This window comes from Carcharhinus amblyrhynchos, chromosome 2 (genome assembly GCF_965287045.1).
Source record: "Carcharhinus amblyrhynchos chromosome 2, sCarAmb.v2.hapA, whole genome shotgun sequence".
NCBI lineage: Eukaryota > Metazoa > Chordata > Chondrichthyes > Carcharhiniformes > Carcharhinidae > Carcharhinus > Carcharhinus amblyrhynchos.
In genome coordinates, this window is record NC_137325.1 from 19,085,271 (window position 1) to 19,113,134 (window position 27,864).

General features: G+C 41.6%; 1 protein-coding gene across 11 annotated transcripts in view; it reads right to left on the bottom strand.

Moving 5' to 3' along the window:
- Positions 1 to 1,518: 1,518 nt before the first annotated feature.
- Positions 1,519 to 27,864, bottom strand: part of brd9 (bromodomain containing 9) — a 61,734-nt gene continuing 35,388 nt past the window's right edge. For 6 of the 11 annotated variants that reach the window (XM_080203135.1, XM_080203125.1, XM_080203115.1 and 3 more), the window contains 4 exons: positions 26,396 to 26,467; positions 21,479 to 21,587; positions 19,197 to 19,367; positions 1,519 to 3,452 (listed from right to left, as the gene is read on the bottom strand). In XM_080203135.1, coding sequence (XP_080059261.1) covers positions 3,331 to 3,452; positions 19,197 to 19,367; positions 21,479 to 21,587; positions 26,396 to 26,467 — 474 coding nt within the window. In that variant the 3' untranslated portion in view covers positions 1,519 to 3,330. Of the gene's footprint in view, positions 3,453 to 19,196; positions 19,368 to 20,562; positions 21,282 to 21,478; positions 21,588 to 26,395; positions 26,468 to 27,864 lie in introns of those variants that run through there. The other 5 variants (XR_013888582.1, XM_080203143.1, XM_080203152.1 and 2 more) reach the window with 5 other exon arrangements.

Sequence of the window (27,864 nt, forward strand, 5' to 3'; positions counted from 1 at the left end):
AGACTGCCATGGGGGACTCCCATTTTCACACTTATGACAATTAAGAACCACTTTGGGAAAATTCTGCCTAATACCCCCAAGTGTGCAACGCTCCCCTGGTACCATAATGAAATATCAGCCTAGTTAATGTGCTTAAGACTTAGAGTTGGGCTGGGACACACACTATTCTGACTTAAAATAGTGCTACCACTGAGCCACCGCAATTTATACAGGTGGTAGCATAACAAGGCCCAGTCAGTAGCTCTGCTAAGACAAAATACTTCAAAAATTCCAATAAAGCAGCAATGAGAGAAGGGATATCCAAAAGAAACATAAAATCCTAGGTCTAAAGTAATGGTAAACTGGTTCTGATTAAAAGTCTACATAACTAAAGAAAATTTGTTACAATTCTGACATTAGGAATATGTGTCATCAGAACTAGCAGAAAAACGGCTGTAAATAGCAACTGGGTTTTAAGCAATGTCTACAGTCGCAGTTTTAGAACAGCTTTATTTCTAAAGCTTACTTGGTGGAGTTGAAAATTTACTAAAGCAACTTAACTGCTGTCAGATACCAGAGATAAATTACAGCTTGAGTAACTTTAAAAAAAATTGTATTCAGATTGCTTGATTAGTATGAAACAATGTCAAAAATGACTAATTTTTTTTATTCGCTCACAGGATGAGGGTGTTATGGCTAGGCCAACATTTGTTGTCGTTGGTGAGGTGATGGTGAGCCACCTTGAACTGCTGCAGTTTGTAGAATCTCATTACACCTATAGTGCTGTTAGGAAAGGAATTCCAGTGACCATAAACAGCAATCTAGTTTCAAGCTAGGGTGGTTGTTGCTGGGAGGGAAGCTTGCAAGTGATTGTATTCTCATGCATCTGCTGCTGCTGTCCTTCTAAGTGGTAGAGGTTGCAGTTGAAGGCGCCTTGGTGAGTTGCAGCAGTGAATCTAGTATACAACACACACTGCTGCCACTGTTCATGAGTGGCGGAGGGGGAAGAATGTTTAACATGCTGGTTGGGGGGGATGCCCATCAAGCAGGCTGCTTCATCTTGGATGGTCTCCAGCTTTGAGTGCTGTAGGATCTGCAAGTGATGAGTATTCCATCACATTCCTGATTTGTGCCTTGCAGATGGTGAATATGCTTTGGGAGGGTAGGAGGTGAGTTACTTGCTGCACGATTCCTATCTTCTGACCTAGGCACCTAGTCACGTTATTTAAATAGCAGGTCCGGTTCAGTTTCTGGCAACCATACCACAGGATGTTGATAATGGCAGAAGCAGTGTAAATGCTACTGTAGATCATGGGGAGATGGTTGTTCATGCCACATAAGTGCTAGGAATGTTTTGCCACTTGTCAGCCCAGGCCTGGATATTGTCCACGTTTTGCTGCAAATGGACATTAACTGTTTCAGTATCTGAGGGATCACAAATGTATTGAATTAAAATTTCTAGAAGTCAAAGAAACAAACTATTTTGGTCATCGCCAAGTTCAGTTAACTAAATGTTTATAGAATTCAATGTTTCAGCACATGACTCTCTTCATTTTAATAAGTGGTTTCATGTTTAGCAATAATGCTCCATCCAATAAAAATTATTAAAATTCATAATATGCATGTTATAAAGGCTTGGATTTTTTTCTGCAACAAATTCTGATTTAGAATATTTATTAAGTAGAAACAATTTCTTGTAAGCACATTATTTCAACGTTGCAAGTGTGATGGTGGACATGTAACATTTTTATTCATGAGCTGTAAAACTTAGAAGAGTCACATTTCTGTGCACCTAACCTTAGGCTGTATTGAAGGAAGTATTGGGAGTAAATAATGCAAGGATGAATTACTGGCATTGGGAGCAAAGAGAAGAAATGAGTTGGCTTAGTCCACAATAATGTATTGACAACACCGTGTCATTTAAGTTGAATCGCCATAAACCCTAAGTACCACCCAATACCATGACAAGTAAATCTAGCGTAACAGTGAATTTGTTAAACCGCAGGACATCAATATTCTAGTGAAACCAAAAGTTGTGTCAGAGACTGCCGAGCTCTGAAGAATACAGGAGATATTCCTAAGGCTACGAATTGCTAGGGTGCAGCAAATAGAGTGGATCATACGAGCTCCTGCACTACAGCCATCCCATTTCCCTCCATTTAAAGTGACAACAGAAAACTGGACGAATTTCTTTATCGGAGTTATGCTCTAATAATTGTTGGTCCAATATCCCAAGTAGTGGTGTAAATATCCACACACAAAAAAGTCAGGCTAATTCCTCAAATGGTTAGGTTGGCAAATGCCAAAAATTAAGCGGCACATCACAAACACTGTCAATTGGAGGTTAGCAATACCAACACAGAAACCATGCTGCAATGGGAGCTTACAGAACACGTTATAAAGGGCAAGTGTAAAATCTGCTACCCAACCCCACCCCACACAATTTTAACAGACACAATCAGGTGCTTCCTGACTGCAAGTCTTGGTATACTTTCTGAAATCATAGCAAATACATATGCTGAAACAAACTGCCACACAAAGCTGTCATTCAGCTTAATGTTAAATTAGCAAACCAAGCTGGTGGTCGCCATCTCATTTACCTCTCTAAGCTATGCATAAATCCTGATATCACAGTCCTGTAGTGTATTAAAGAGGAATTTGAACCCTTCTAATTATACCCGAGTTCTGATGAAAGGTCACTCAACCCAAAACATTAACTGTTTCCCTGCCCCCCTTCCCTCCCACCCCACTGCTGCTGCCTGACCCGCTGAGTGTTTCCAGCCCCTGTTGCTACTGTATTACCTTTCTGAAGTTTGTTGGACCTACTCGCAGCTGTCTTAGGGGTTGTCAAGACTGGAGAAGGAGGAAATGAGTCTACTGTGCACACATTTTTAACTGCCATTTCCCAAGAAACATCACCAAGTTTTTGAAAGGGTGAAGGGATGCCTGAAAATGCATACCATTGACACTGATGAAAAAGATTAAAACCAAGAAATCCTATGTACAAAACTACTTTTAAAAACTGTACACTTTTCAAAAACTGCTATAGCACACCTACCTGACAAAACCAAGTGAAAATTTCTCAATTCACATAACAAACACTTGTGGTTATGTACAGAATGGACAATATATGTTACATGATCCAATCACTTCTGTTCATTCAATGTGTACTGAAATGAGAACCGGAGACTTCCTTTGAGTTGCAGCACATTTCAAGTTAGAAATTGTCCAGCTTGCATTTAAAAGCTGTTGGAAAATCTCTTTCTCATGTTCTCAGGTCCGTATGTAAAAGTGAAGAAGAATCCGTTCTTTTGTTTGACACAATGGCCTACTTTTGGCACAGTACATGTACTAGGAGTTTTCACTATTCCTGTTTAGGCTGCCTGCAGCTGTATTACTCGGAGATTGAAGAAATTCCCGGAAGTCTTGCACTAGGTCTCCTTGTTCTCCGACACTCAGGTGAGGAGGGCTACCTACAGGGAAAGAAGAAACTTAGGGTGCCATTTTGACAAAAATGTTAACAAACAAGTCCACAAAGAAACCTTTAATCAGCAAGTCAAACACACGTTTATTTTAGCAAGTCAGAATCTGGTTCAATTTCCTGGGTAAACCTAAGCTGGTCTAGTTGTGAGCACTGCTTTTACCAAGTTACCACAATTCTGGTGTCATATTAAATATTAAAATAATGTTTTGAACTGTGAAGTTGAGACAATAACACTGTCTTGACAGTTAAGCACAGTCCATAGAAAATCACTTATCCAAAGTCCATAGCTCATAATAGAGGCCAGATTTAAAAACTAAACTTGCAAATGTAAAGGCACGCTCATGATGCATCCTGTTACTAACAGGCAAACTGGCCAGCAGCTTGTAGAGAGGAAGAGACATTTGTGACATGCAAATTACAAGTTGCTGGAAAACTACTTGGCTGTTATCTTCATGGAAACATTCTTTCGCTAATTGAAAATTGCTGTATTTGCACATTGACTGCCTATTAAAACTCAGAAAGTCTAATCATACAAATAATCTTTAATAACAGAAATTGTTAATGATTGTCACTCATCTCTTGCCTAGAAAGATCAATTTTAAGTGCAGAGTTTCATTCTTTCTGGTTATAAAGTGAACTGAGTTTTGAAAATGTTGAAATGTAGACTTCTTTCTTTTCTGTTTCTTTTCCACAAAATTCCTATATAGTGCAGAAAGAGACCATTTGGTCCATCAAGTCTGCACCAACTCTCTGAAAGAGCATCTTGCCCAGGCCTAAGCCCCTAACCCATACAGTTACCAAGACCAATTCACCTAACCTACACATCTTTGGTGTGGGAGGAAACCGGAGCACCCAGAAGAAACCCACACACACCTGGGGAGAACGTTCAAACTCCACACACACCCAAGGTCAGAATCAAACCTGGAGTCCCTGATGCTGTGAGGCAGCAATGCTTACCCCTGTGCTACCCTTTTCTTTTCTGTCTTACTGCAATCTTTCAATCTCATTTTGTACATTTTGACATCTATATAAATGGTAAATAGCTGAGGCCCCAGCACCGACCCCTGGGGCACTCCACTAGTCACCAACCGCCAATCTGAATAGCACCCATTAACCCCCACTATTCACAGCTATTTACCATTTATATAGATGATCTGGAGGAGGGAACCGAGTGTATAGTGTCGAAATTTGCTGATGACACCAAGATTGGTGGAACGGCAAATTGCACGGAGGGTGTGGAGAGTCTGCAGAAGGATCTAGATAGGCTGGGCGAATGGGCCAGGAAATGGCAAATGGAATTTAATGTTGGCAAGTGCGAGGTGGTCCACTTTGGTAGGAAGAATGGTAGGAAGGATTACTTATGTGGCGAAAAACTGCAGCAGGCGACGGTGCAGAGGGACCTCGGGGTCCTTGTGCATGAGTCGCAAAAACCCAGCCTGCAGGTGCAGCAGGTGGTCAGGAAGGCTAATGGGATGCTGGCCTTCATAGCGAGGGGGATTGAATATAAAAGTAGGGAGGTCTTGCTGCAGCTGTATAGGGCATTGGTGAGGCCGCAGCTGGAGTACTGTGTGCAGTTTTGGTCGCCGCACTTACACAAGGATATTTTGGCCTTGGAGGGAGTGCAGAGGAGGTTTACTAGGCTGATGCTGGAGTTGAGGGGGTTGAGCTATGAGGAGAGGCTGAATAAACTAGGCTTGTACTCGTTAGAGTTTAGAAGAATGAGGGGAGATCTCATTGAGACGTATAAGATGATGAATGGGATGGATAGGATAGAGGTGGAGAGACTCTTCCCGCTCAGAAAGGACAGTAGGACTAGGGGGCACAGCCTCAAGATAAAAGGGAGGGGGGGGGGAGCGGTTTAGAACAGAGTTGAGGAGGAACTTCTTCACTCAAAGGGTGGTGAATCTCTGGAATTCTCTGCCCGTTGAAGTGGTGGAGGCTGCCTCGCTAAATATTTTTAAGACGCGGGTTGATGGGTTTTTGATAAGCGAGGGGATTAAGGGTTATGGGGAGAGGGTGGGAATGTGGAACTGAGCCACGACAGATCAGCCATGATCTTATTGAATGGCGGGGCAGGCTCGAAGGGCCAGATGGCCTACTCCTGCTCCTATTTCTTATGTTCTTATGACATTGAATTCATGCACTTTAATTTGCCCTCCTGCTCAACTGATTCTCTGGATAATTTTTAATCTTTAAATCTCACTAGTTTGGTGAATAATGGAACAAGTAGCATTTCCCTAAGTCCAAAATGCCCTGGATAAAAGAATTGGCAAAGGGTCATCTGGACTGGAAACATCAGCTCTTTTTTGCAGCTGTATAGGGCATTGGTGAGGCCGCAGCTGGAGTACTGTGTGCAGTTTTGGGCGCCGCACCTGCGCAAGGATATTTTGGCCCTGGAGGGAGTGCAGAGGAGGTTTACTAGGCTGATACCGGAGTTGAGGGGATTGAGCTATGAGGAGAGGCTGAATAAACTAGGCTTGTACTCGTTAGAGTTTAGAAGAATGAGGGGAGATCTCATTGAGACGTATAAGATGATGAATGGGATGGATAGGATAGAGGTGGAGAGACTCTTCCCGCTCAAAAAAGACAGTAGGACTAGGGGGCACAGCCTCAAGATAAGGGGGAGGCGGTTTAGAACGGAGTTGAGGAGGAACTTCTTCACTCAAAGGGTGGTGAATCTCTGGAATTCTCTGCCCGTTGAAGTGGTGGAGGCTGCCTCGCTAAATATTTTTAAGACGCGGGTTGATGGGTTCTTGATAAGAGAGGGGATTAAGGGTTATGGGGAGAGGGCGGGAAAGTGGAACTGAGCCACGACAGATCAGCCATGATCTTATTGAATGGCGGGGCAGGCTCGAAGGGCTAGATGGCCTACTCCTGCTCCTATTTCTTATGTTCTTATGTTCTCTCCTTACAGATGCTGCCAGACCTGCTGAGATTTTCCAGCACACTGTCTTTTGGGTCCAAGATGCCCTATTGGCCTCGCTACTGTTATTGGTTCACACTTCCAAAACTTTGTGGGAATAAGTTTTTAAAACCCAAAAATGCATAAACTAGTCTAACAGGGCAAGCTACAAGCACCCCACCCTAGCAACACACGTTTAAATTATATATATTCAATTTGAATGCCAGATTGGGTGGTTCAGAAATGCATAGTTGTGCTACAAAAACAAAATCTACAGACTTGTTTAAAAGACTGGGCTCTTCCACTCAAATATCAATGGGTCAGGTCTTCAGCAGTAAAACAATCGAAAGAAAGCAGTTCCCAAATTGCTACTTTCATTGTGGAGCATTGAAGTATCAGCAATTTTGTAGAGGAACTGTTTCTAAAGTTTTGAAACTCAATGCATGGAATGGGAGCCCAGTAGATGAGTAATCATTTGGCATAGGAGACATTTGGCCAATCGGGCCTACTCTTTGAAAAAGTTAAGCAATAACTGCCACTTTACCCATGGGCCTCAACATTTCTGCTCTTTCATCCAATTCCTCTTTGCAAGTTACAAGTTTCCATCTTGCTTTCCAGAGGTAGTACATTCCAGATCATGATTTTTACTTCCTCATGTCACCCCTAGTTCTTTTGCCAAGTACCTTAAATTGTGTCCTCCAGTTACCACCTTCCACCATTAGAAACACTTTCTCCTCATTTGCTCTATCAAAACCCTTCATCATTTTAAACATCTTGTCAAATAATTCTCTTCAACCTTCTCTGCACTGAGAACTTTCCTGGGGTCAACACAGAGCTGGAGTCCCACATCTCTAGCATCATTCTCGTATCTCCACATCACCCTGGCATCCTAACAGAAATATGGTGTCCAGAATGGAACACAACACTCCAATTGGGACCTAGCCAGTGCTTTATAAAAAAGGTTCAACACAATCTCTTTGCTCTTTTCATTTCCCAAGGATTCTATACGCCTCTTCAACAGCCTTCTCTTGCCACCTTCAATGATTTAAAGACATAGACCCCCTCTCCACCCTGCCCAGATATCTCAGTTCTTGCACATCATTTAAAATTGTACCACTCTCCGTCATAACTAATCACTTCACTGCTTTAAATTTCATTTTTCAATTTCATCAGTCTACGTCCTTCGGAAAATTACTATCCTCTGCACTAATCTGTTTCTGCCAAGTTTCACAGCTCATCTGAAAACTTTGAAATTACACGCTGTATGCCCAAGTCTAAGTGATTTATATCAAAAAGGGCAGTGGTTCAGATACCAAATCCTCAGATGTCACTGTTGTTTTAGAAAGGAAAAAGCATGCAATGATTCATCTCTATTCTCTTAGAATCCATGCTGACACTATTGCTTTAATCCCATGGGTTTTCTCAATCAAGTTAGTCAAACATGATTTGTATTGAACAAATCCACACTGGCTTTTATTTAACTCATAAAAAGTTCCAATTCTGGTGCAAGTAGTTATTGTTGGGTTTATCATTTTTATTTTTGAGCCTCTCTAGCATCATCCCCATTATGCAAGGAGGATTGTAATCTTGTAGTCAGAGCCTCCAGAGTTTCCATCTTTACTTCTCTCCAAGCTGCAATGAACATAAGAACATAAGAAATAAGAGCAGGAGTAGGCCATCCAGCCCTTCGAGCCTGCCCCGCCATTCAATAAGATCATGGCTGATCTGAAGTGGCACAGCTCCACTTTCCTGCTTTCTCCCCATAACCCTTAATTCCCTTGCTTACCAAAAACCTATCTACACGTGACTTAAACATATTTAGTGAGGTAGCCTCCAACACTTCAATGGACAGAGAATTCCAGAGATTCACCACCCTTTGAGTGAAGAAGTTCCTCCTCAACTCCAATCTAAACTGCCCCCCACCTTATCGTGAGGCTGTGCCCCCCAGTACTGCTGTCCTTTCTGAGCGGGAAGAATCTCTCTACCTCTACCCTATCCACCCCCTTCATTATCTTATACGTCTCTATAAGATCCCCCCTCATCCTTCTAAACTCCAACGAGTACAGACCCAGTCTATTTAGTCTCTCTTCATAGTCCAACCCCCTCATCTCCGGTATCACCCTAGTGAACCTCCTCTGCACTCCCTCCAAGGCCAAAATATCCTTGCGCAAGTGTGGTGACCAAAACTGCACACAGTACTCCAGCTGCGGCCTCACCAGTGCCCTGCACAGCTGCAGCAAGACCTCCCTGCTTTTATATTCTATCCCCCTCGCTATAAAGGCCAGCAGCCCATTCGCCTTCTTGATCACCTGCTGACTGGGTTTTTGTGACTCATGCACAAGGGCCCCAGGTCCCTCTGCACCGTCGTATGCTGCAGCTTTTCGCTCTTTAAATAGTAATCCCTCCTACTATTATTCCTGCCAAAGTGGATAACCTCACACTTGCTAACATTGTACTCCATCTGCCAGGTCCTCGCCCACTCGCTCAGCCTATCTAGATCCCTCTGCAGACTTTCCACACCCTCCGCACAATTTGCTTTTCCACTCATCTTTGTGTCATCAGCAAATTTCAACACCCTACACTCAGCCCCCTCCTCCAGAGCATCTATATAAATGGTAAATAGCTGAGGCCCCATGACTGATCCCTGCGGCACTCCACTAGTTACCAACCGCCAATCAGAATAGCACCCATTGATACCAACTCTCTGCCTATTAGACATCCAATCCTCTATCCACGCTAACACCTTACCCCCAACTCCATGCCCCCTAACCTTCTGAAGCAACCTTTTGTGCGGCACCTTATCAAACGCCTTCTGAAAATCGAGAAACACCACATCCACCGGTTCCCTCTGTCTACCGCACGAGTCACATCCTCATAGAATTCCAATAAATTCCAATGCATCCTATCCAGATTGGGAGACTTTGACTTTGAGGACTGTCAACCTTTTAAGTACTTCCTCTTGATCTATTTTTAAACAGATCCGATTTTTCCACTGCCTCCTCTATAAATGTGACGCTGACAGCATCCTCTCCTATATAAACAGATACAAAGTACTCATTTAGTTCTCAGCCAAGCCCTCCATCTCCACAAGATAATATTTCTGGTCTCTAATCATCATTTATCTACTTAAGTACTGCAGGGCTGAGCTGTCCTCTTTTGGATTTTTAATCTAGTGCTCAGATTTTAAATTTGAATCATATTTTGAATTCATAAATTCCCAAGGATATCCATATGTTGTGTTCCAATGATGCCACTGAAGGTGGTGAGATGTTTTGTACTGACTGCATCTACTTACCACAGCAGGTACTGCTACTCAAGTTTCCAAACAGCAAAATGTTATAAAAAAAAGACTTAAAGTAACAAGGAATTCAATGATTTACTTTTGGATGCATTCAGTGCAAAAAGTTATACATTTGGTAGAGTTTGCATGGTTAATCTTTTTCAAAGGTTTATAAAGCTATTCATTACTGGTAAAATTGTATAATGTACACTATACACAGAGCACCGGATTAGCAAATAAACAATAGGAGTTGTAACTAAAGCAGATGCAGACTGCGTGCAGTATGAAATCCTCAAAACCTGAAAGGTGACATTTCTATTATCTGAAGTACTGCACATTTCACAATCTATTAGACCATGGCCATAAGGACTAAATGAAGGCCAATTACAAAACGATTAATCCTGCTTTTACCCTTCAGATGCCATAGCAACATAATTACTGAGCAGCCAGTTAGGCTAGAGTGCATTTAAAGTAACATTACAAAAACAGGTCACAGGGTAATTAGAGAAGAAGGCTATTCGACCCATTTTAACTCTCCCATATTGCTGCATCCAATTACTTCAGTGATTACAAGATTTTCATCTCTATTTATCTATCAGTACTTTCTAAGTATTGATCTCTTTCTGCATGAAGAGCTAATATTTTAAAAATATTACCAGTTTGAAGCTGTGTTTCTCATCGACTCCCAGTTTTATTTAAGCTTATATTTTAGATTTTCCTTATGCATACTATTTACTACTGTAAAGTTCTTTAAAAGATTGCGTTTCAGGCACCTCATTTCTGGGCTTCAAAACCCAAACCTCTCTACTCTATTTGCATACCTGACCTTGCAGGACAGCCTTATGATTTTTTTTCCTGGATTGCCTTGCAAGCTCTTAACATCTCCTTTTTCTTGTACAGCTGTTGTAATGCAAACCAGGATAGACAAAAACAATTTCCAGTGATTCAAGGCTGGCAGGACACTGATTTAAGAGATGTATGAGATTTGAGGGTCAAAAAGTAAGAGTATCTTTTTCTTTTAAACACAGATGCCTACAAGGGTGTGGAATCCATTTTCAGAGTTACTCATTGAAACAGCAACCATGCGAATATTAAAGGGGGCAACTAGGCAATTAAACAAAACACAGAATTATCTGGAAACAGGCATTTAGGATTAGGACCACTGATCAGATACACACCAACATGGATTACTTGAGTTGAACAGACCGCTTCCGGTTTGTAATATTTATCTAATTCTATATTGAGCAGGGAGTTACAGGCTTCAGCGGCTGCCTTTTAGAAATAACAACAGGAAGGAAAAATATCTTGGTTAAAAAAAAGTGTGTGCTTTCACATTGATAGGATGCAGAGCTGGGCCAGAGTGGCAGATGGAGTTTAACCCTGATAAGTGTGAGGTGATTCATTTTGATAGGACAAATTTGAATGCAGATTACAGGGTCAATGGCAGCGTTCTGAGGAATGCAGAGGAACAGAGATCTTGGGGTTCACATCCACAGATCTCTGAAGGTGGCCATTCAAGAGGATAGAGCCGTGAAGGAGGCCTATAATGTGTTAGCGTTTATTAACAGGAAGTTTGGGGTTACGCTGCAACTGTACAGGATCTTGGTGAGACCATATTTGGAATATTGTGTTCAGTTCTGGTCACCTCGCTATAAGGAGGATGTGGAAGCATTGAGAGAGTGCAAAGGAGATTTACCAGGATGCTGCCTGGTTTGGAGGGTAGGTCTTATGAGGAAAGGCTGAGGGAGCTGGGGTTTTCTCTTCAGAGCGGAGGAGGATGGGAGGCGACTTAGAGGTTTATAAGGAGGAGGATAGAGTGGATGTTCAGAGGCTATTTCCTCAGGGGGGATGTCGCTGTTTCTAGGGGCATAACTGTAAAGGTTCGTGGTGGGAGAGATGTTCAGAGGCTATTTCCTCAGGGGGATGTCGCTGTTTCTAGGGGCATAACTGTAAAGGTTCGTGGCGGGAGATATAGGAGGGATGTCCGAGGTAGATTCTTCACCCAAAGTGGCTGGGGTGTGGAATGGACTGCCTGCTGCGATAGTGGAGGTAGACACTTTAGGAATTTCAAGCGGTTATTGGATAGCACATGGAGTACATCAGAATGATAGGGAGTGGGACAGCTTGATCTTGGTTTTGGACAAAGCTCAGCAGAACATCGAGGGCCGAAGGTCCTGTACTGTTCTATGTTCTAAATAGCAACCAATAGTTGAGCTAAAAAAGAGTTGTTTGCTATTCTGGCAGCTGGCAGGTTTATCTATTCACGCTACCATAAATAGTAGACCACAGACGATACAACTCTCAGTTTTAGCAATCTATTGCCAAAGGGTTTGCAAGATAACTCTGAGAAGATAGGAGAGTGAAAATATTTGTTCGGGGAAGTCTACTCCAGCTGTGTCACATCACTGCCAGCACTTACAGCTGAAACCAGAGAGATTGCAGAGGTACAGCTCTACTGCTACAATCCCTTTAAGATAGGGAATGTACAAACGCAAGCATCCCTGTAATGGGAATGATAGATGAATAAGAAAATTTAATCAAAGGGTTTTAAGCATGAGGGTAGTATTGGGGTTAAAGGAAGGTTAAGAAAAGATTTATTAGCATCAGTCTGCATGGTAATGCTAATCGCAAAAGAGTAATAGATGCAGTGGAATAAAGAATCTGCCAGCATCTGACTTTTGCTGATCAAAGCACGCTTCAGTGAAACTTCTAAGAGTCCTTATAATTTCCTTTACTTTATTAAAAAGACATTAAAGGCAGATGAAACTATACAGCAAAATTTCTTAAATATCATGAAAATTAGGACAATTGAGGTAAATTGAAAGACTGCAATATCATACACAGTTTAAATGTTGTCACTGATACATGCAACACAGGTGATGCATTTTGGTAGACTGAACCAGGGCAAGACTTACTCAATTAATGGTAGGGTGTTGGGAAGAGTTACAGAACAAAAAGACCTAGGGGTACATGTTCATAGCTCCTTGAAGGTAGAGTCATAGGTGGATGGAGTGGTGAAGAAGGCATTCGGCATGTTTGGTTTCATCCATCAGAACACTGAATACAGGAGTTGAGACATCTTGAAGTTGTACAAGACATTGTTAAGACCACACTTGGAATACTGCGTGCAATTCTGATCACCTTATTATAGAAAGGATTTTAAACTAGAAAGAGTGCAGAAGAGATTTACTAGGATGCTACCGGGACTTGATGGATCGAGTTATAAGGAGAAGCTGAATAGACTAGGACTTTTGTCTCTGGATTGTAGGAGGCTGAGGGGTGACCTTATAGAGGTCTGTAAAATAATGGGGGGCATAGAAAAGGTAGATAGTGAGTATCTTTTCCCAAAGGCAGAAAAGTCTAAAACTAGAGGGCATAGGTTTAAGGTGAGAGGGGAGAGATACAAAAGTGTTCAGATGGGCAATTTTTTCACAGAGGGTGGTGAATGTCTGGAACAAGCTGCCAAAAAGGTAGAAGTAGAGGCGGGTACAATTTTATCTTTTTAAAAGCATTTATATTGTTACATGGTACGATAGGTATAGAGGGATATGGGCCAAATGCAGGCAATCAGGGTTAGCTTTGGGTTCCAAAAGAAAAAGGCGGCGTGGACAAATTGGGCCAAAGGGCCTATTCCCATGCTGTAAACCTCTATGACTATGACTATGACAAAATGCTGACAAGTTAGGTTTAAGTACATGTGCTTTCACTGTTTCTGCTTATTGGCACTAGTTTATGAAAATTCTAACTCCTCTAATGTAACATGTCATCTGCTCATGTACATAGAAGCTATGTACATGAGCCCATCCAGTCTGCACTAACCACAATCCCACCCAGCCCCTATCCCTGTAGCCCCATGTATTTATCCTGATAATACCCCTGACACTAAGTGGCAATTTAGCATGGCCAATCAACTTAACCCACACATCTCTGGACTGTGGGAGGAAACCAGAGCACCCAAAAGAAACCAACACAGACGTGGAGAGAAATTGCACACTCTGCACAGGCAAGCCCTAGTGCTGTGAGGCAGCAGTCTGAACCACTGTGCCACATACAGATTGTCGAGAAAGAATACTCACCACACACCAAAGCTGAAAATTACTACGGAAAATGTTTCTCGTTTGGTAACTAGTATCTCTGAACATTACTGATTAAAATTACAACCTATCTTTCTGCAGATATTTTCCATCTGTTACACAATTAAAACTTGACCAGAATGACAATGATCACCAAGCACCAATCAATCTTTTCCCCCCGAAGTTCTCTGACATGAAGGTGTACAGTTTCATAGGCACCTCTGGTACCTTGGCAAAGTAGTTATTTGTCACATATGAGCTCAGGCAGCCAGTATTGGAGGGATCACGGTCTAGGGTGGCCCTGTCCTTTAGCTCATGCAGATTACAGACTTCAGGTACATATACACACCTCTTCCAAACATTGAGAAAGACCTGCAGCCAAATATGCAGTTGGAACGACACAGCTGTTTTTATGCTGCTGTCCAAAGTTCTGTCTTAATTGTAAAGAGGGGATAATTAGATCAATACATATGGAAGCGCAGAAAGTTAACATTCTGATTCCATTTGAAGTGACTCTGCGCAAATTAAGACTCATTCAAATGACAAGGTTGCCTTTCTACTCTACCATTTTTGGACAAACAGGAAAAGATTTCTGAAGGATTGCAAAAAAGTTAGGCCCTAGATGCTGAACACCTCTTCTTTATATCACTGTGTTCAGGAGTATAAGCCTTCTGGCACTAAACAAACAGCAACTAGAAGGTGATTAGACTTTGGTCTTCAGCACAATTTTTGTTCACACACACATACGTACAAGTTAGTCAAGGAAAGACAGATTTTCTTGCATGACTTATTGATTCTCACTTTGACCACTTCAACTTTAATATTATTTCCTGTGCTTGCAAAGATGCTCATGTTAAATTTGCTCTCCCACTGACAATAACTAAATTAGCTACATAATGCAGTATTGAATGAAAGCAGTAACATGTAATTGCATACAGCATTGATAAATTAGGGAATTGAGCTTAATGACATGTGGCAATAAAAAGTCTTGATGTCATTTACATCTGAATAATTAACAAACAAACCATTAAAGTTCTCATACAGGCTGAAAAAAACCCTTCGTTCTAACTTGATAACCACAAATTAGTGGTAGCATTCAGACTGATCATGGGATTTATGTCAATGCAACAATCAGCAATTTATCACTCGTTCTATAACGTGTGGTAAAGTCTAACAATTATTCAATCGGAATGCAATTCTTCCCAATCTATCCCTATTTACACTGATGTGCATGTCAAGAGTCATTAAAATTAGTTCTGAAAACCTAAATATAGGCAATATGAGGATGAAATATTTTACTCCAAAATATGACCACACCAAATAATAACTGTAATTACACACTGTAATTAATAACTGGTAACTTTCAAGATTTGTTTACATTGTGCTGCACACCTTGGTGACTGTTATATTGAATGTTAGTATCAAGCACTGAAAACTCAGGTGAACTTGCTGCTGTAGATCAGGAGTACCGTTCAATACGTACGGAAGTGCAGGAAGTTAACATTCTAATAATTCTATCCCAACGTCTCACCTCCGCAGTCTAGCCAGGGCAGTGGTTAGCACTACTGCTTTGCAGTGCCAGGGACCCAGGTTAGATTCTTGATTTGGGTCACTGTCTGTGTGCAGTTTGCACATTCTCCCCATGTTTGTGTGGGTTTCCTCTGGGCACTCCTGTTTCCTCCCACATTCTGAAAGATGTGCTGGTTTGGTGCATTGACCTGAACAAGCACTGGATCGAGGCAACTAAGGAAATTTCACAGTAACTTCATTGAAGTGTTAACGCAAGCCTTACTTGTGACTAATAAATAAACTTTAAACTCTAAGCTCTGTGGTGCTGTTCTTTTCTGGAGTCATTGCTCCCCATCAATATCATGGATGTAACAGCCCAAATAAATATTTGGATTTCTGGATCATTGGAGACCAGACAAGATCAGGACCCCTTGGAAGTCCCAGTGCATAGTCTCTGTGGGAATTTCCAGGGAGTCTGAACTTCTGGTGGGCATTTCCTGTGTTTCCCAGGACCCTCTGAAAATTCTCCAACACAGAGTTAGATTTGGAGACTTTGGATGGTTCTGAGCTACTTGTGTGAACACTTACCTACTAAGTGTTAGACAGGAAAATCCTGATCCAATTGGTCCCCACCATCCAATCCACCTGTGACCCTCCAACACCTGACTAGCAACCCCCCGACCCAACCTCACAGCCTTACCCCTTTACTATTTTTTCCTCATCCATCATTCCCTTACCATTAACACTTAAACTCAGTGGTTACCAGAATAAAGCTGCTGGTACAGTAAGAAGGGGACATGGATTCTGCATGGATTTCCTTCGCTGATGTCGTCTCAGAAATTCCTTTTGCTGAGTGAGATTGAAAGCATCCTCCTTTGGAAGATTGTCCAGGAAAAAGAAACTGAGGGGGTTAGGTGGTTACTTCTTCGTTTGATCAGCGACATAAATTGGGGTTCAAACCCTGAATGGAGACTTGAGTAAATATTCCTTAGAATAGTCCCATCCTGGCATAGCATCCCTTTACTGAATCTTCTGGTTCCAGCTGTGATTTCCTTGCCCATAGTTTGTGTTCTACCCCTCATCTGTAAACATGCAAACAGCTTTCATATGCAATCTTCTCGCTTTCTCCCCACAACCCGTTTTACTGCCACTATTATTGTGCATTGATATTAACTTGAGATGAACTGCAACTCCAGGTTAACGCCTGTAAACCAAAGTTTCACTCTTTGGATCGTACAAACCTCAGCTTCAGCTATACCCTTGGCTACTAGCTCAGGTAAAATCCAAAAGGACAGATCAATGCTATGTTGCTTGATCTAAGCTCAAGTGCCTGAGCCAATATCTGTGACATGTCTTGTTTCCATTCCAACCTTTGACTCTTGCCTTCTGGCTTTCACTTTTTTGTAAATTATAATTTGTCCAGAATGTTGTAGTCTACACTCTCAGCTATACCAAGGTACACAGTGTCATTGTTAATGTATTCATCAAGCTCCACACACTCCAGAAAACCATCTCGTTCAAACCCATCTACAACCACAGCCTCTCTCACCATCAGATCTACATTTTTACTCTACTCCTTCGACCAGCTTACTGTTTCCTAAGCTTGATCGTGGAAGGCTCTTTCAGGTACTAGGCAGCCACCACCTGGACCATTCTCTCAGGACCTCGCTCCAGTTACTTCACTCTATGCTTTCAAAAAAAGCCCCAAGACCCGAAGTCCCTTCTCCTCGTATAAACGTAGACCCTTCCACGTCTAAAATTCTCCTCTCCTCTCACCCAATTGGCCAACTGTTTTCCCAGAAAAGAACTTGTGCCTTCATGCAAGCAACTTTATAAAATTAGAAACTGATACTCATTCTTAATCACCTATCCAGACCAGCCTAAAAAACAGTGAAGCAACTTCTGGTTTTCTCCAATAAGTAGCTAATCTTTTATTATTTGTGCACACACCACCATGGAGGCTGCCTGTATTTCAAATATATAATTCATATGATTCCACTGTGATATTAAAAATAAATAACTGGTGTTGTTGATTTGATTTTCACCCCAGAAGCTTCCACCCATAATCTCGCCCAATCCAGTTGCTAAGCAACCCCTACAGGTTCCATACAAGAGGCCATTTGGCCCAACTGATCAATTCTGCTATTATGCTCGCCAAAAGCCTCCTCCTATCCTCTTTACTTCACCCTATCAATCTAACTTTCCGTTCCTTTCTCCCTCATGTGAATATCCCTAATGCAAAAAGGTTGCATGATATGGCACAATGGCTCACAGAAAATACTTAATGCAATCAAGTATTAACAGACCAATCATCTTTAATAAGAACATACCAATTAAAAAATACTCCGTACTGAACGATTTAATTGTTGATGGAGACTTAAATTGAAAAAAAAAATTAAATGGACTCAGGACTTCAGCCAACATGAATACAGGATGTTCAAAATGGGTAGGAAACTTATGCAATAAATACAGGGGAAAACCACTGGAGTTTCATAAAACTTCAGATTTTACCAACCAGTATTGTAGACAATTGCTTCTGAAGCTAACTTAATGACTCCCTTTTCATACCAGCACTTGGCCCAAGAATGGCATTTGTCCAGGAGAGGATAGTTGTGCAGGTAAAACATTGAGGAAAAAAAAATGACGATAGATAATGTTCTGGAAGCTGAATGACAAAAAACTGGATTTCTGCATTGGTCTCACTGTCGCTACGCTTTTAGCATTGCATTTTCTTGTTAGCTAATGATTTGCAACATATTAGACCTTAAAAATATCTACTTTAGTTGAGGCTTCTATTCCCAAAATTACGTATATGCGTGCTACAGACTTCCGAAACAAGGGCAAGGTCATTACTCTTAGTGCCAATGCCCTTTTTGTAAAATCACATTATACGCATCCATTTAGCACATAAGGTCACTTCTGTAAACATATACTTCACATATGGTCACGCATTTCTTTTGTAAAAGGATGTGGGTTTGTGGTAGTTAGTTTTCCTTCAAGCAAATATCCAAAGATATTTTACACTATCAGAGAAAACTGTTCAGGCAACATGTGGCAGGCTTTTTGGGTTGCATACAAGAACAAAATTTTCATTAGCAAAACCCCCCTGTATACATTTAGATGTGAGCAAATTTATCAAATTTTCATCAATATCCTTTTATCATATCATTTTCACACATCACGGCAGGGTTTTGTGAATAAAATGCATGCAAGATGAACCAGTCTCAAAACCGTACATAACATATTGCTAGACAATCTGCAGATAGCTTAAGAAACAATGAAGTATCCAAACAGCTGAACCTAGAGTTCAGCAGAACCATGATTAGCTTATTAAAGATTGACTCCAGCTGTCAGAGGATCTGGACTAGAAAAGCTTCCACTCTTCAACCATGAAAAGAAGCAAATGAGAGAGGACCTTAGAGGTAAAAAAAAGCATCAAGTGGAACAGGAAACATAACTCCAGAGTATTATTTTAAGTCATACCTCCTTATTCTGCAGTCAAGTTTTGAGTGTAAACTGATAAAAAGCAATTACAGAATTGATACCTGGATGCATTTCTTCACAGAAAGTGAATAATACCTGGAATAGTCTTCTGGGTTGGTTAGTGGAGACAATATCTCTGGAATAATTCAAAAAGTAGTTAGATACAACGATCGGAATGGTGGGGAGGTGGTGGTGGTGGTGGTGGGTGCAGGGGAGAAGGGTAAAAGGGAAGTGGAAAAAAAGAAGAAAATAGGAAAAGTCAACAGTAGAATTCTACAAAAGGAAGAGCAACTGGATAAAATGGCCTCCCTCATCTGCAATTATAAATCTACAGTACCACAACAGAACGTGCAGAGACATAAATTGAATCCCTCATACTTTTCCTCCCAAAAACCAAGGGTCTTGAGGAGGGCTACTGAATAATAATCAATCCTTATGCACTGCAGGCACAAACTGAACCAAGGCTAATTTTAACTTAGCTTATACCTAGGTGATGCTGCTCACGGTCGGAGTTACTGGAGATTGAGCTGAGATTTGAGGAAGGTCGGGAGCCGACACGTTCTGTCTGAGCCTCATGCAAATCTTGCAGCAACTTGGTGGTCTCATCCAGATTTCTCTGGTTATCATCGTGATCAGGCTCCTTCTTCACTACTTTCCCTAAAACGTGACAAATTTTCAATTAAGGTTATGGCTTAGGAATCTCAGGATATGGATAAGCTTTTATTAAAAGGGACAGGGTATGCAAAATGCTATCTGTCAAAGTTTTATTTTGCATTTTGTAAAAAGAAATGATGAATTTTCTGGGGGCATGGGATGTTTGCGATGAGAAATAGAATGTTTTCCATTTCAATTACCCAGTCAACATTAAGCAGTCTCAGGTCTAGTGCAAGTAATGCTGCACTTACTGTAACCCAACAGTCCATCTTAGTCCCTGCCTCCTTACCACGCTGCCATGACAGCTTTCTATTTCACATACCAATCATCCTATGGTCACAAGATAAGGCTGCTGACTTAGTACTGAATTACAGATAGATTGTGTGTACTTGGAACCCAAACCCAGCAGAAACTGAATTGACAATAGACAGATTTAAATTTTACCTGGGAACTTTGCAGACAAAAGTCTTCTGTCTCAGTAGTTAGTTTTAAACTTGTAACCCAGAGCTGAAAGTATGTGCTAAACTACTGGACTATCCAATTCCCCATTATGGCATTATTTCAACAAGTGAATTTGAGTGGACAAAGACTTGGATTTACAACTCCTATGTTTACTAATATTTGACAGCATTGGACATTTCTTGCTAATTTTCTGAAGTATCTCAGTTAGAAAATTGAAACTCAAAAAATTCACGATGGAAAATTATATATATAATTAATCACATTAAAATTATTTAAGCAATTGACCTGCAGTACTGTGGAATGCCATTATGCATGTTCATTCAGCTGCTCAAAGATACGTGGAAACAAATGATTCAAGAAAGAAAAAGAACAAAAAGTTGAAACAGAAAACTAGCAAGAAAATCTCGTTCAAGAAGATCGGAATATTTTAGTTTGAACTGAATATTGGAACAATCTTGGAAAGTCCCAACAATAGACACAGAAAAGTTGGCAGTGTTTGAAGCTGTCATTTCAGCAGTTTAGTATGAAACCATGAAGAGCAAAAGACTTGCACTTATAAAGCACTTTTCACAACCTCAATGCGCCAAAGTGCTTTATAACAAGGGAAGTACTTTTGAAGATGTAGTCATTGTTGCAATGTAGGAAACATCACAGCCAAATTGTACACAACTATCTCCCACAAACAGTAATGTGATAAAACCAGGTAATCTGTTTTTAATTACGTGGGTTAAGAGAGAAGTTGCAACCAGAACACCAAGGACCACTCTCCTGCTCCTCTTAGAAGTGGTGTTGTAGGTTCTTTTACGCCTACCTGAGAGAGCAGACAGAGCCTCAGATTAACGTCTCATCCAAAAGATATCACTTCCAACAGTCTGCACTCTCTTGGTACTGTACTGCAGTGTCCAGATTTGTGCATTCAAATAACCTGAACCCACACGTTTTCCAATTCAGGGATGAGAGTGCTACCACTGACCTATGGCAGACATTGCAAAATTGAACTACTGTCTTCAACTCTTTGTTGAATCATTAAAAGTACTATACTGTTACATTTCCTCGATACACAAAATTTTAGGAAAATTTAATATATGCCATATGTTTAAGGAACTAATATGAAAGTTGTCACAAAGTCATGGTTTTATTCCTTACAGAATCATTGAAGGCATAGATAGATTGCATACATTATTCTTCTTTGTCAGTCCTCTCCTTCCATTCTCATGACCATGAGATAACTTGGCGTCGTCAAGATTACATAGAGCAAAGTAGCTGCCAATCGAGGAACTTGTATCAATAATTTGCTTAGAACATTTCCTAATATCTGAATAACTGCCATAAAAGGACAGGGAAATTCAACAACTAGATATCACAAAAGTACTCCAGATCCCAGATAAGCAATGTCAGAGGATACCACCAAGGAGCAATGCATTGAGTCCAAGTTAATAGCACATCAAGGTAAATCTAGGAGTGAAGGAAAACAAGACTGGTAACTCCAACTATATGTGGTCAGCAGTGGTTTAAGGAGATTACTTCTCCTGAAGAGAATGTTTAAAATTGCACTTTTTAATTGAATACAACTATTCATTAGGATTCAAGTAAGCCAATCCATACAAAGTCATTTAAAAAAGAACTGGGTTCAAAGCAGAGTTAGCACTTACCAAGCGAGTTCAATAAAGAAATATCCAAGGAGACATCAGAATAAGACTTTACAGGGATGAAATCCAAGCCACTCCTATTGTCGCCTGCACTACCATTTGCCCCTCCAGCCTGTAGCGATTGATAAAGTACAAAGTTTTAACCCATTTTAAATTATCCTGTAGTGGGTCTCAATGTTAATTTTCATGGGTTATGGACAAATGAATATTTCACACTTCAATAACGGTTTTCAGCAGTAAACTAAGTATTGCCTGAACCCATTAATACAGGTAGACCAATTCACAATTTAGATCCATGAAAATCTATCCAACAAATTATGTTCAAGATCAGGGACGTTTTGTTAATATATTTCCCAGTCAAACACTATTCTGTAAAATTGAAACATCCTGCTAATTCTGTGTTTGAGATCCACAATGCAAACTCATACTCTAAAATGATGAGCCAAGGCACCACACCTGTCTACTGGACCTTAGAATACCATGAAAAGAATAAAACGCTAAGATAATAAAGCCTGTCCCATACAGAAAGAGGAATTTAATCCAGGGGTTGCGGGCCTCACCTGCAAACTGGAGAGCTGGCAAGAGCCACGTTTTACCTCCTTTGTGGAAAGCCACCATATTAAGTTCTAGTTAGGTACTAAAATAGTCAGTGGTAGGTAGGCCTTTTGTGGGATCACGGACCCCAAAGGGGGTCAGAAATCCCTCCCACCTCTCCTTCAAGAAGTGTTAGCCTCCTCATTGCTATCTGCACCACCAGGAGGGGCTGGAGGCGAGAGGGATTTATGCTGCTGGCAATACACCGACCAGAGGCCCAGGATCAGCAAGGTACCCAGGTCATCGATGAGGGTAGGCCGCTGGCTGGGAGAGGGGTTCAGAACAAGTGCAAGAGTTAGCTCAGAACAGGGCTCTCCTCTTGATGCCAGATTTCCTTGCTGTCAAGCCCTTGGTGCCTATCAAGAGACATCCACCCAGGGCCTCAATTGACATCAGAGTGAGAAAGCCGTCCACAAGCCTTCCCGTTCTGTCGGGGCAGTGTGGGGTCCACACCTAGCATCCTCCAGCCAAATTAAATATTTTCCCCACCTCTAAATTCACACTGGGGGAGGACACTAAATTCCATCAATAAGTTTGTATTTCAAAAGGCCCATCTCATCAATACTGAAAGGTACAAGTCTGACAGGTAATACTTTTGGCCTTCCACCTTACAATTTAATGCAAGTAATCTGTCTTAATCTAAATCCTTCTTTTCTCAGACCTTTGCATTTACTTTTTAGTTCTATCTGCCAGGTAGGTTTGTAGCATTTGCTGAAGATGCAACGATTTTATCATTCACTCCTCTTCCCCTTGGTTATTTATATAATTCTAAAGGTATTATGCCTGATTCTCTAATTTCCATGGACATTTGTAGCTGTTTCTGAAAGGTCAAAGTAGATCTGTACTAGAATGATTATTTCCATTGCCCAGTTTCATATGAGAGTGTTATCTTATCAGATGGCCATTCACCACTGTCTGAGTTTTGACTAATACCAGTGACAATGTTTGATGTTATCAGCTATGATGTCTGATGCTCGTGTCAATTCCTCTGTCTCCCTCCAACACAAAAACCATCTTGTCACAAATGCCATAGTTCCGCATTACTCATTAGCTTAATCCAAACACTTAAAATAATGGGAAATTTGTAAATGTTTTCTCTTAAGAACATAAGGACATAAGAAATAGGAGCAGGAGTAGGCCATCTAGCCCTTCAAGCCTGTCCCGCCATTCAATAAGATCATGGCTGATCTGTCGTGGCTCAGTTCCACATTCCCACCCTCTCCCCATAACCCTAAATCCCCTCGCTTATCAAAAACCCATCAACCCGCATCTTAAAAATATTTAGCGAGGCAGCCTCCACTTCAACGGGCAGAGAATTCCAGAGACTCACCACCCTTTGAGTGAAGAAGTTCCTCCTCAACTCCGTTCTAAACCACCCCCCCTTTATCTTGAGGCTGTGCCCCCTAGTCCTACTGTCCTTTCTGAGCAGGAAGAGTCTCTCCACCTCTATCCTATCCATCCCATTCATCATCTTATATGTCTCAATGAGATCTCCCCTCATTCTTCTAAACTCTAACGAGTACAAGCCTAGTTTATTCAGTCTCTCCTCATAGCTCAACCCCCTCAACTCCGGTATCAGCCTAGTAAACCTCCTCTGCACTCCCTCCAAGGCCAAAATATCCTTGCGTACGTGCGGCGACCAAAACTGCACACAGTACTCCAGCTGCGGCCTCACCAATGCCCTATACAGCTGCAGCAAGACCTCCCTACTTTTATATTCAATCCTCCTTGCTATGAAGGCCAGCATCCCATTAGCCTTCCTGACCACCTGCTGCACCTGCAGGCTGGGTTTTTGCGACTCATGCACAAGGACCCCGAGGTCCCTCTGCACCGTCGCCTGCTGCAGTTTTTCGCCCCGTAAGTAATAGTCCTTCCTACCATTCTTCCTACCAAAGTGGACCACCTCACACTTGCCAACATTAAATTCCATTTGCCATTTCCTGGCCCATTCGCTCAGCCTATCTAGATCCTTCTGCAGACTCTCCACACCCTCCACGCAATTTGCCGTTCCACCAATCTTGGTGTCATCAGCAAATTTCGACACCATACACTTGGTTCCCTCCTTCAGATCATCTATATAAATAGTAAATAGCTGAGGCCCCAGCACCGACCCCTGGGGCACTCCACTAGTCACCAACCGCCAATCCGAATAGCACCCATTGACCCCCACTCTCTGCCTCCTATTTGACAACCAATCCTCTATCCACGCTAACACCCTACCCCCAACTCCATGCCCCCTTACCTCCTGCAATAGCCTCTTGTGAGGTACCTTGTCAAACGCCTTCTGAAAATCAAGAAAGACCACATCCACCGGCTCTCCTCTATCCACCGCCCTAGACACATCCTCATAGAACTCCAATAAATTTGTCAGACACGACTTCCCCTTAACGAAACCGTGCTGCGTCTGCTCTATCAAGCAATTCCCCTCAAGATGCCTCGCTATTTCCTCCTTGATGACGGATTCTAACATTTTACCTACAACAGACGTTAAACTAACCGGCCTATAATTCCCTGCCTTTTGCCTGCCACCCTTCTTAAACAACGGCGTAACATCAGCCGTTTTCCAATCTTCCAGCACTTCCCCGGAATCCAGCGATGCTTGGAAAATAACCACCAAGGCATCCACTATCACCTCTGCCATTTCTTTCAGAACCCTAGGATGCATTCCATCCGGTCCTGGGGACTTGTCCACAATCAGATTCTCCAGTCTGTCGAGCACCGCCTCTCTAGTAACAATAATGTCATTGAGACCCTCCAGTCCTACCACCTGTCCATCGCTAACACCTGGCAAATTATTCACGTCCTCCTCCGTGAAGACCAAAACAAAAAAGTTATTCAAGACCTCAGCCATTTCCTCATCCCCTACCACTAAGTCCCCCCTCTCATCCTCTAAGGGTCCAACGTTCACCCTAGCTAGCCTCTTCCTTTTTATAAAAACTCTTGCTATCCTTTTTTACATTAAGCGCTAGCCCAGCTTCATAGTTTCTCCCACCCTTCTTTATCAACTTCTTTGTCAATCTTTGTTGACATTTAAAGCTCTCCCAATCCTCTTCTCGCCCACCACTCTTAGCTACTCTAAACACCTCCGCTTTTAATTTAACACTTTCCTTCACCTCCTTCGTTATCCACGGCTTATTACCTCTCCTCCTACGGTCCTTCTTAACCATCGGAATAAATTTCTGCTGAGCACCAAGAAAGATCTCCTTAAAGATCCTCCACTGCTCCTCAGCAGACCTACCTTCCAACGCGCTCCCCCAGTCAACATTCGCCGATTCTTCTCTCATCCTACCGTACTCACCTCTGTTCAAACAAAGGACGCGTGTCCAGGAACCCACTTTCTCCTCCCCCATCTGCACCAGAAACTCCACCATACAATGATCACTCTCCCCAAGAGGATCCTTCACCACAAGGTCCCTAATTCTACCCGCCTCATCTTGTGCTCATCCCAGTTTGCTAGTTCTACAATGACAAGATGAAAACTACAAATGCCATGGGCATCACTCAGATCAAATCCATCAACAGGAAAATTAACTTTATTGTGCTTTTCTACCAACGTTGTGTATTCTGGCTATTAGAAATCCATAGCTGCAAGATGCTTATATATTCCTTCACAGACCCGTGTGAAACATTCCAAACCGAAGGCCCAGATTCTAGTCATCTTGTCAAGGGGAACAGTGGTTAGCACTGCTGCCTCTCAGAGCCAGGGACCCAAGTTCGATTCCTGCTTGGGTCACTGTCTGTGTGGAGTTTGCACATTCTCCCTTTGTCTGTGTGGGTTTCCTCCGGGTGCTTCTTTTTCCTCCCACAGTCCAAAGATGCGCAGGTTAGGTTGATTGAGAGAATTTATCATGGCCAGTATACTTGAACAGGCACCGGAGTGTGGTGACTAAGGGATTTTCACAGAACATTCATTGCACTGTTAATGTAAGCCTACTTGTAACTAATAAACTTTAAATACTTTAAATTTCTTCAACAAGATTTCAGTCACTACTTCCAAGTCTTTTGCAGGCCCGTTATCTGCTTTTTGGAACAATAAAGGTAAATGCAAGTTTCCAATCAAAAGAAGAGGCCGTTTTGAGTTGGATTAACTTGTAATACAATTTTCTGTTCTTTATCTCTTTGAGATAATTGACTGTGCATAAATTAACTGCCATGTTTCCTACATTACAACAATGACTACATTTCAGCAAGTACTTCATTAGCTATAAAGTGTGCAGGGATGGCATGGAGTTATGAAAAGTGATGCATAAATGCAAGTTATTTTTAATTAAAATACTATTTGCGTATAACTTTCAGCATAATCTAGGAAAACTCACGCCCTCTCACCATTATTGGTTTAGATGCTTCTGGACAGGCAGGCTGCAGTTTGGGTTCCTCCTTTATAAAAACTGTTGGAGCCTACAACAAAATGAATAGTTAGTTACGACATTGGCAGCACAGGGGAAAGTAAAAGATGAGGGAGGGGTAAAAGACATAAATGCGTGTGCGTAGGACAATATACAATAAAAGTTAATAGTTCACTACTGAAAAATTAATTTTGAGACAAGTATAAAATCTTTATAAGAATTATTGCAAGAGTACTAGCCAGCACTTAAATTAACAAATCTCACTGTCATTTTAAAGCAAAGAGATTAAAGCAGGTTATGCCCAAGAGATTGTATATCCTAAGTACAGACCAAATTTTATCCGAGTTGCTCCACCAAGCAATCCCAGAAACTATCCAGTTATATCATAATGTAACCAGAGTTGGACAAACTAGATACCATCATCTTGCATTTTTTTCTATTTTCTGGAAGAGGCAGTCTGACATCACAAGTTCTATTACAAATCATGATCAACACTTGGATGTACAGGACACAATTTCAAAAGTTGTACTTCCATCTGCAAGTTGTGTGAACTGCAAGTAGGATAGTGACAAGACTTCCAGAAGACATAAGTCAGTTGGTATCTTACGTGGCAGGTGTAATTTAATGCAGAGAAGAGCAAAGTGATGTATTTTGCAAAAAAACCACAAAAAGGCAATATAAAACAAAAGGGTACAATTTTAAAGGAGATACAGAAACAGAAAAATCTGGGGAGATATATGCACACAATCACAGAATCCCTACAGTGCAGAAGGAGGCCATCAGGCCCATCAAGCCTGCACTGACAACAATCTCACCCAGGCCCTATCCCCATAACCCCACGTATTTACACTGCTAATCTGTTGACAGTAAGGGGGCAATTTAGCATGGCCAATCCACCTAACCTGCACATCTTTGGAACGGGGAGGGGAGGAGGAACCAGAACAACCTGAAGAAACCCACACAGGCACAGGGAGAACATGCAAACTCCACACAGGCCAGAACTGAAATGAAATCATAGAAGATGGTAGGGCAGACAGAGGAAGTGGTTAAAAAGGCAGACTCTAGGCTTTATGAAAGAGATGCAGAGTACAAAAGCAAGAAAAGTTATGAACCAGCTTTATATAAATAATGGGTTTGCCTCAATTGGAATCTTGTACCTAATTCTGGGCACCATCCTTTAAGGAGAATGTGAAAACTTTAGAAGGTGCAGAAAAGGTTTACAAGAACGGTTGAGGTTAAGGAGCCTTATTTAAATGGATAGATTGGAGAATCTGGATATGTTATCCTTAGAAAAAGGGATGGCTGAGGGGAGATTGAATGAAAGTGTTCAAAATCACGACAGGTCTAGAGACAGCAAATATGAAGAAATGGTTCCAGTTAGTGGAAGAGTAAAGAACCAGGAGAACATCTATTTAAGGTGATTGGCAAAAGTAGTAATGGCAAAATGAG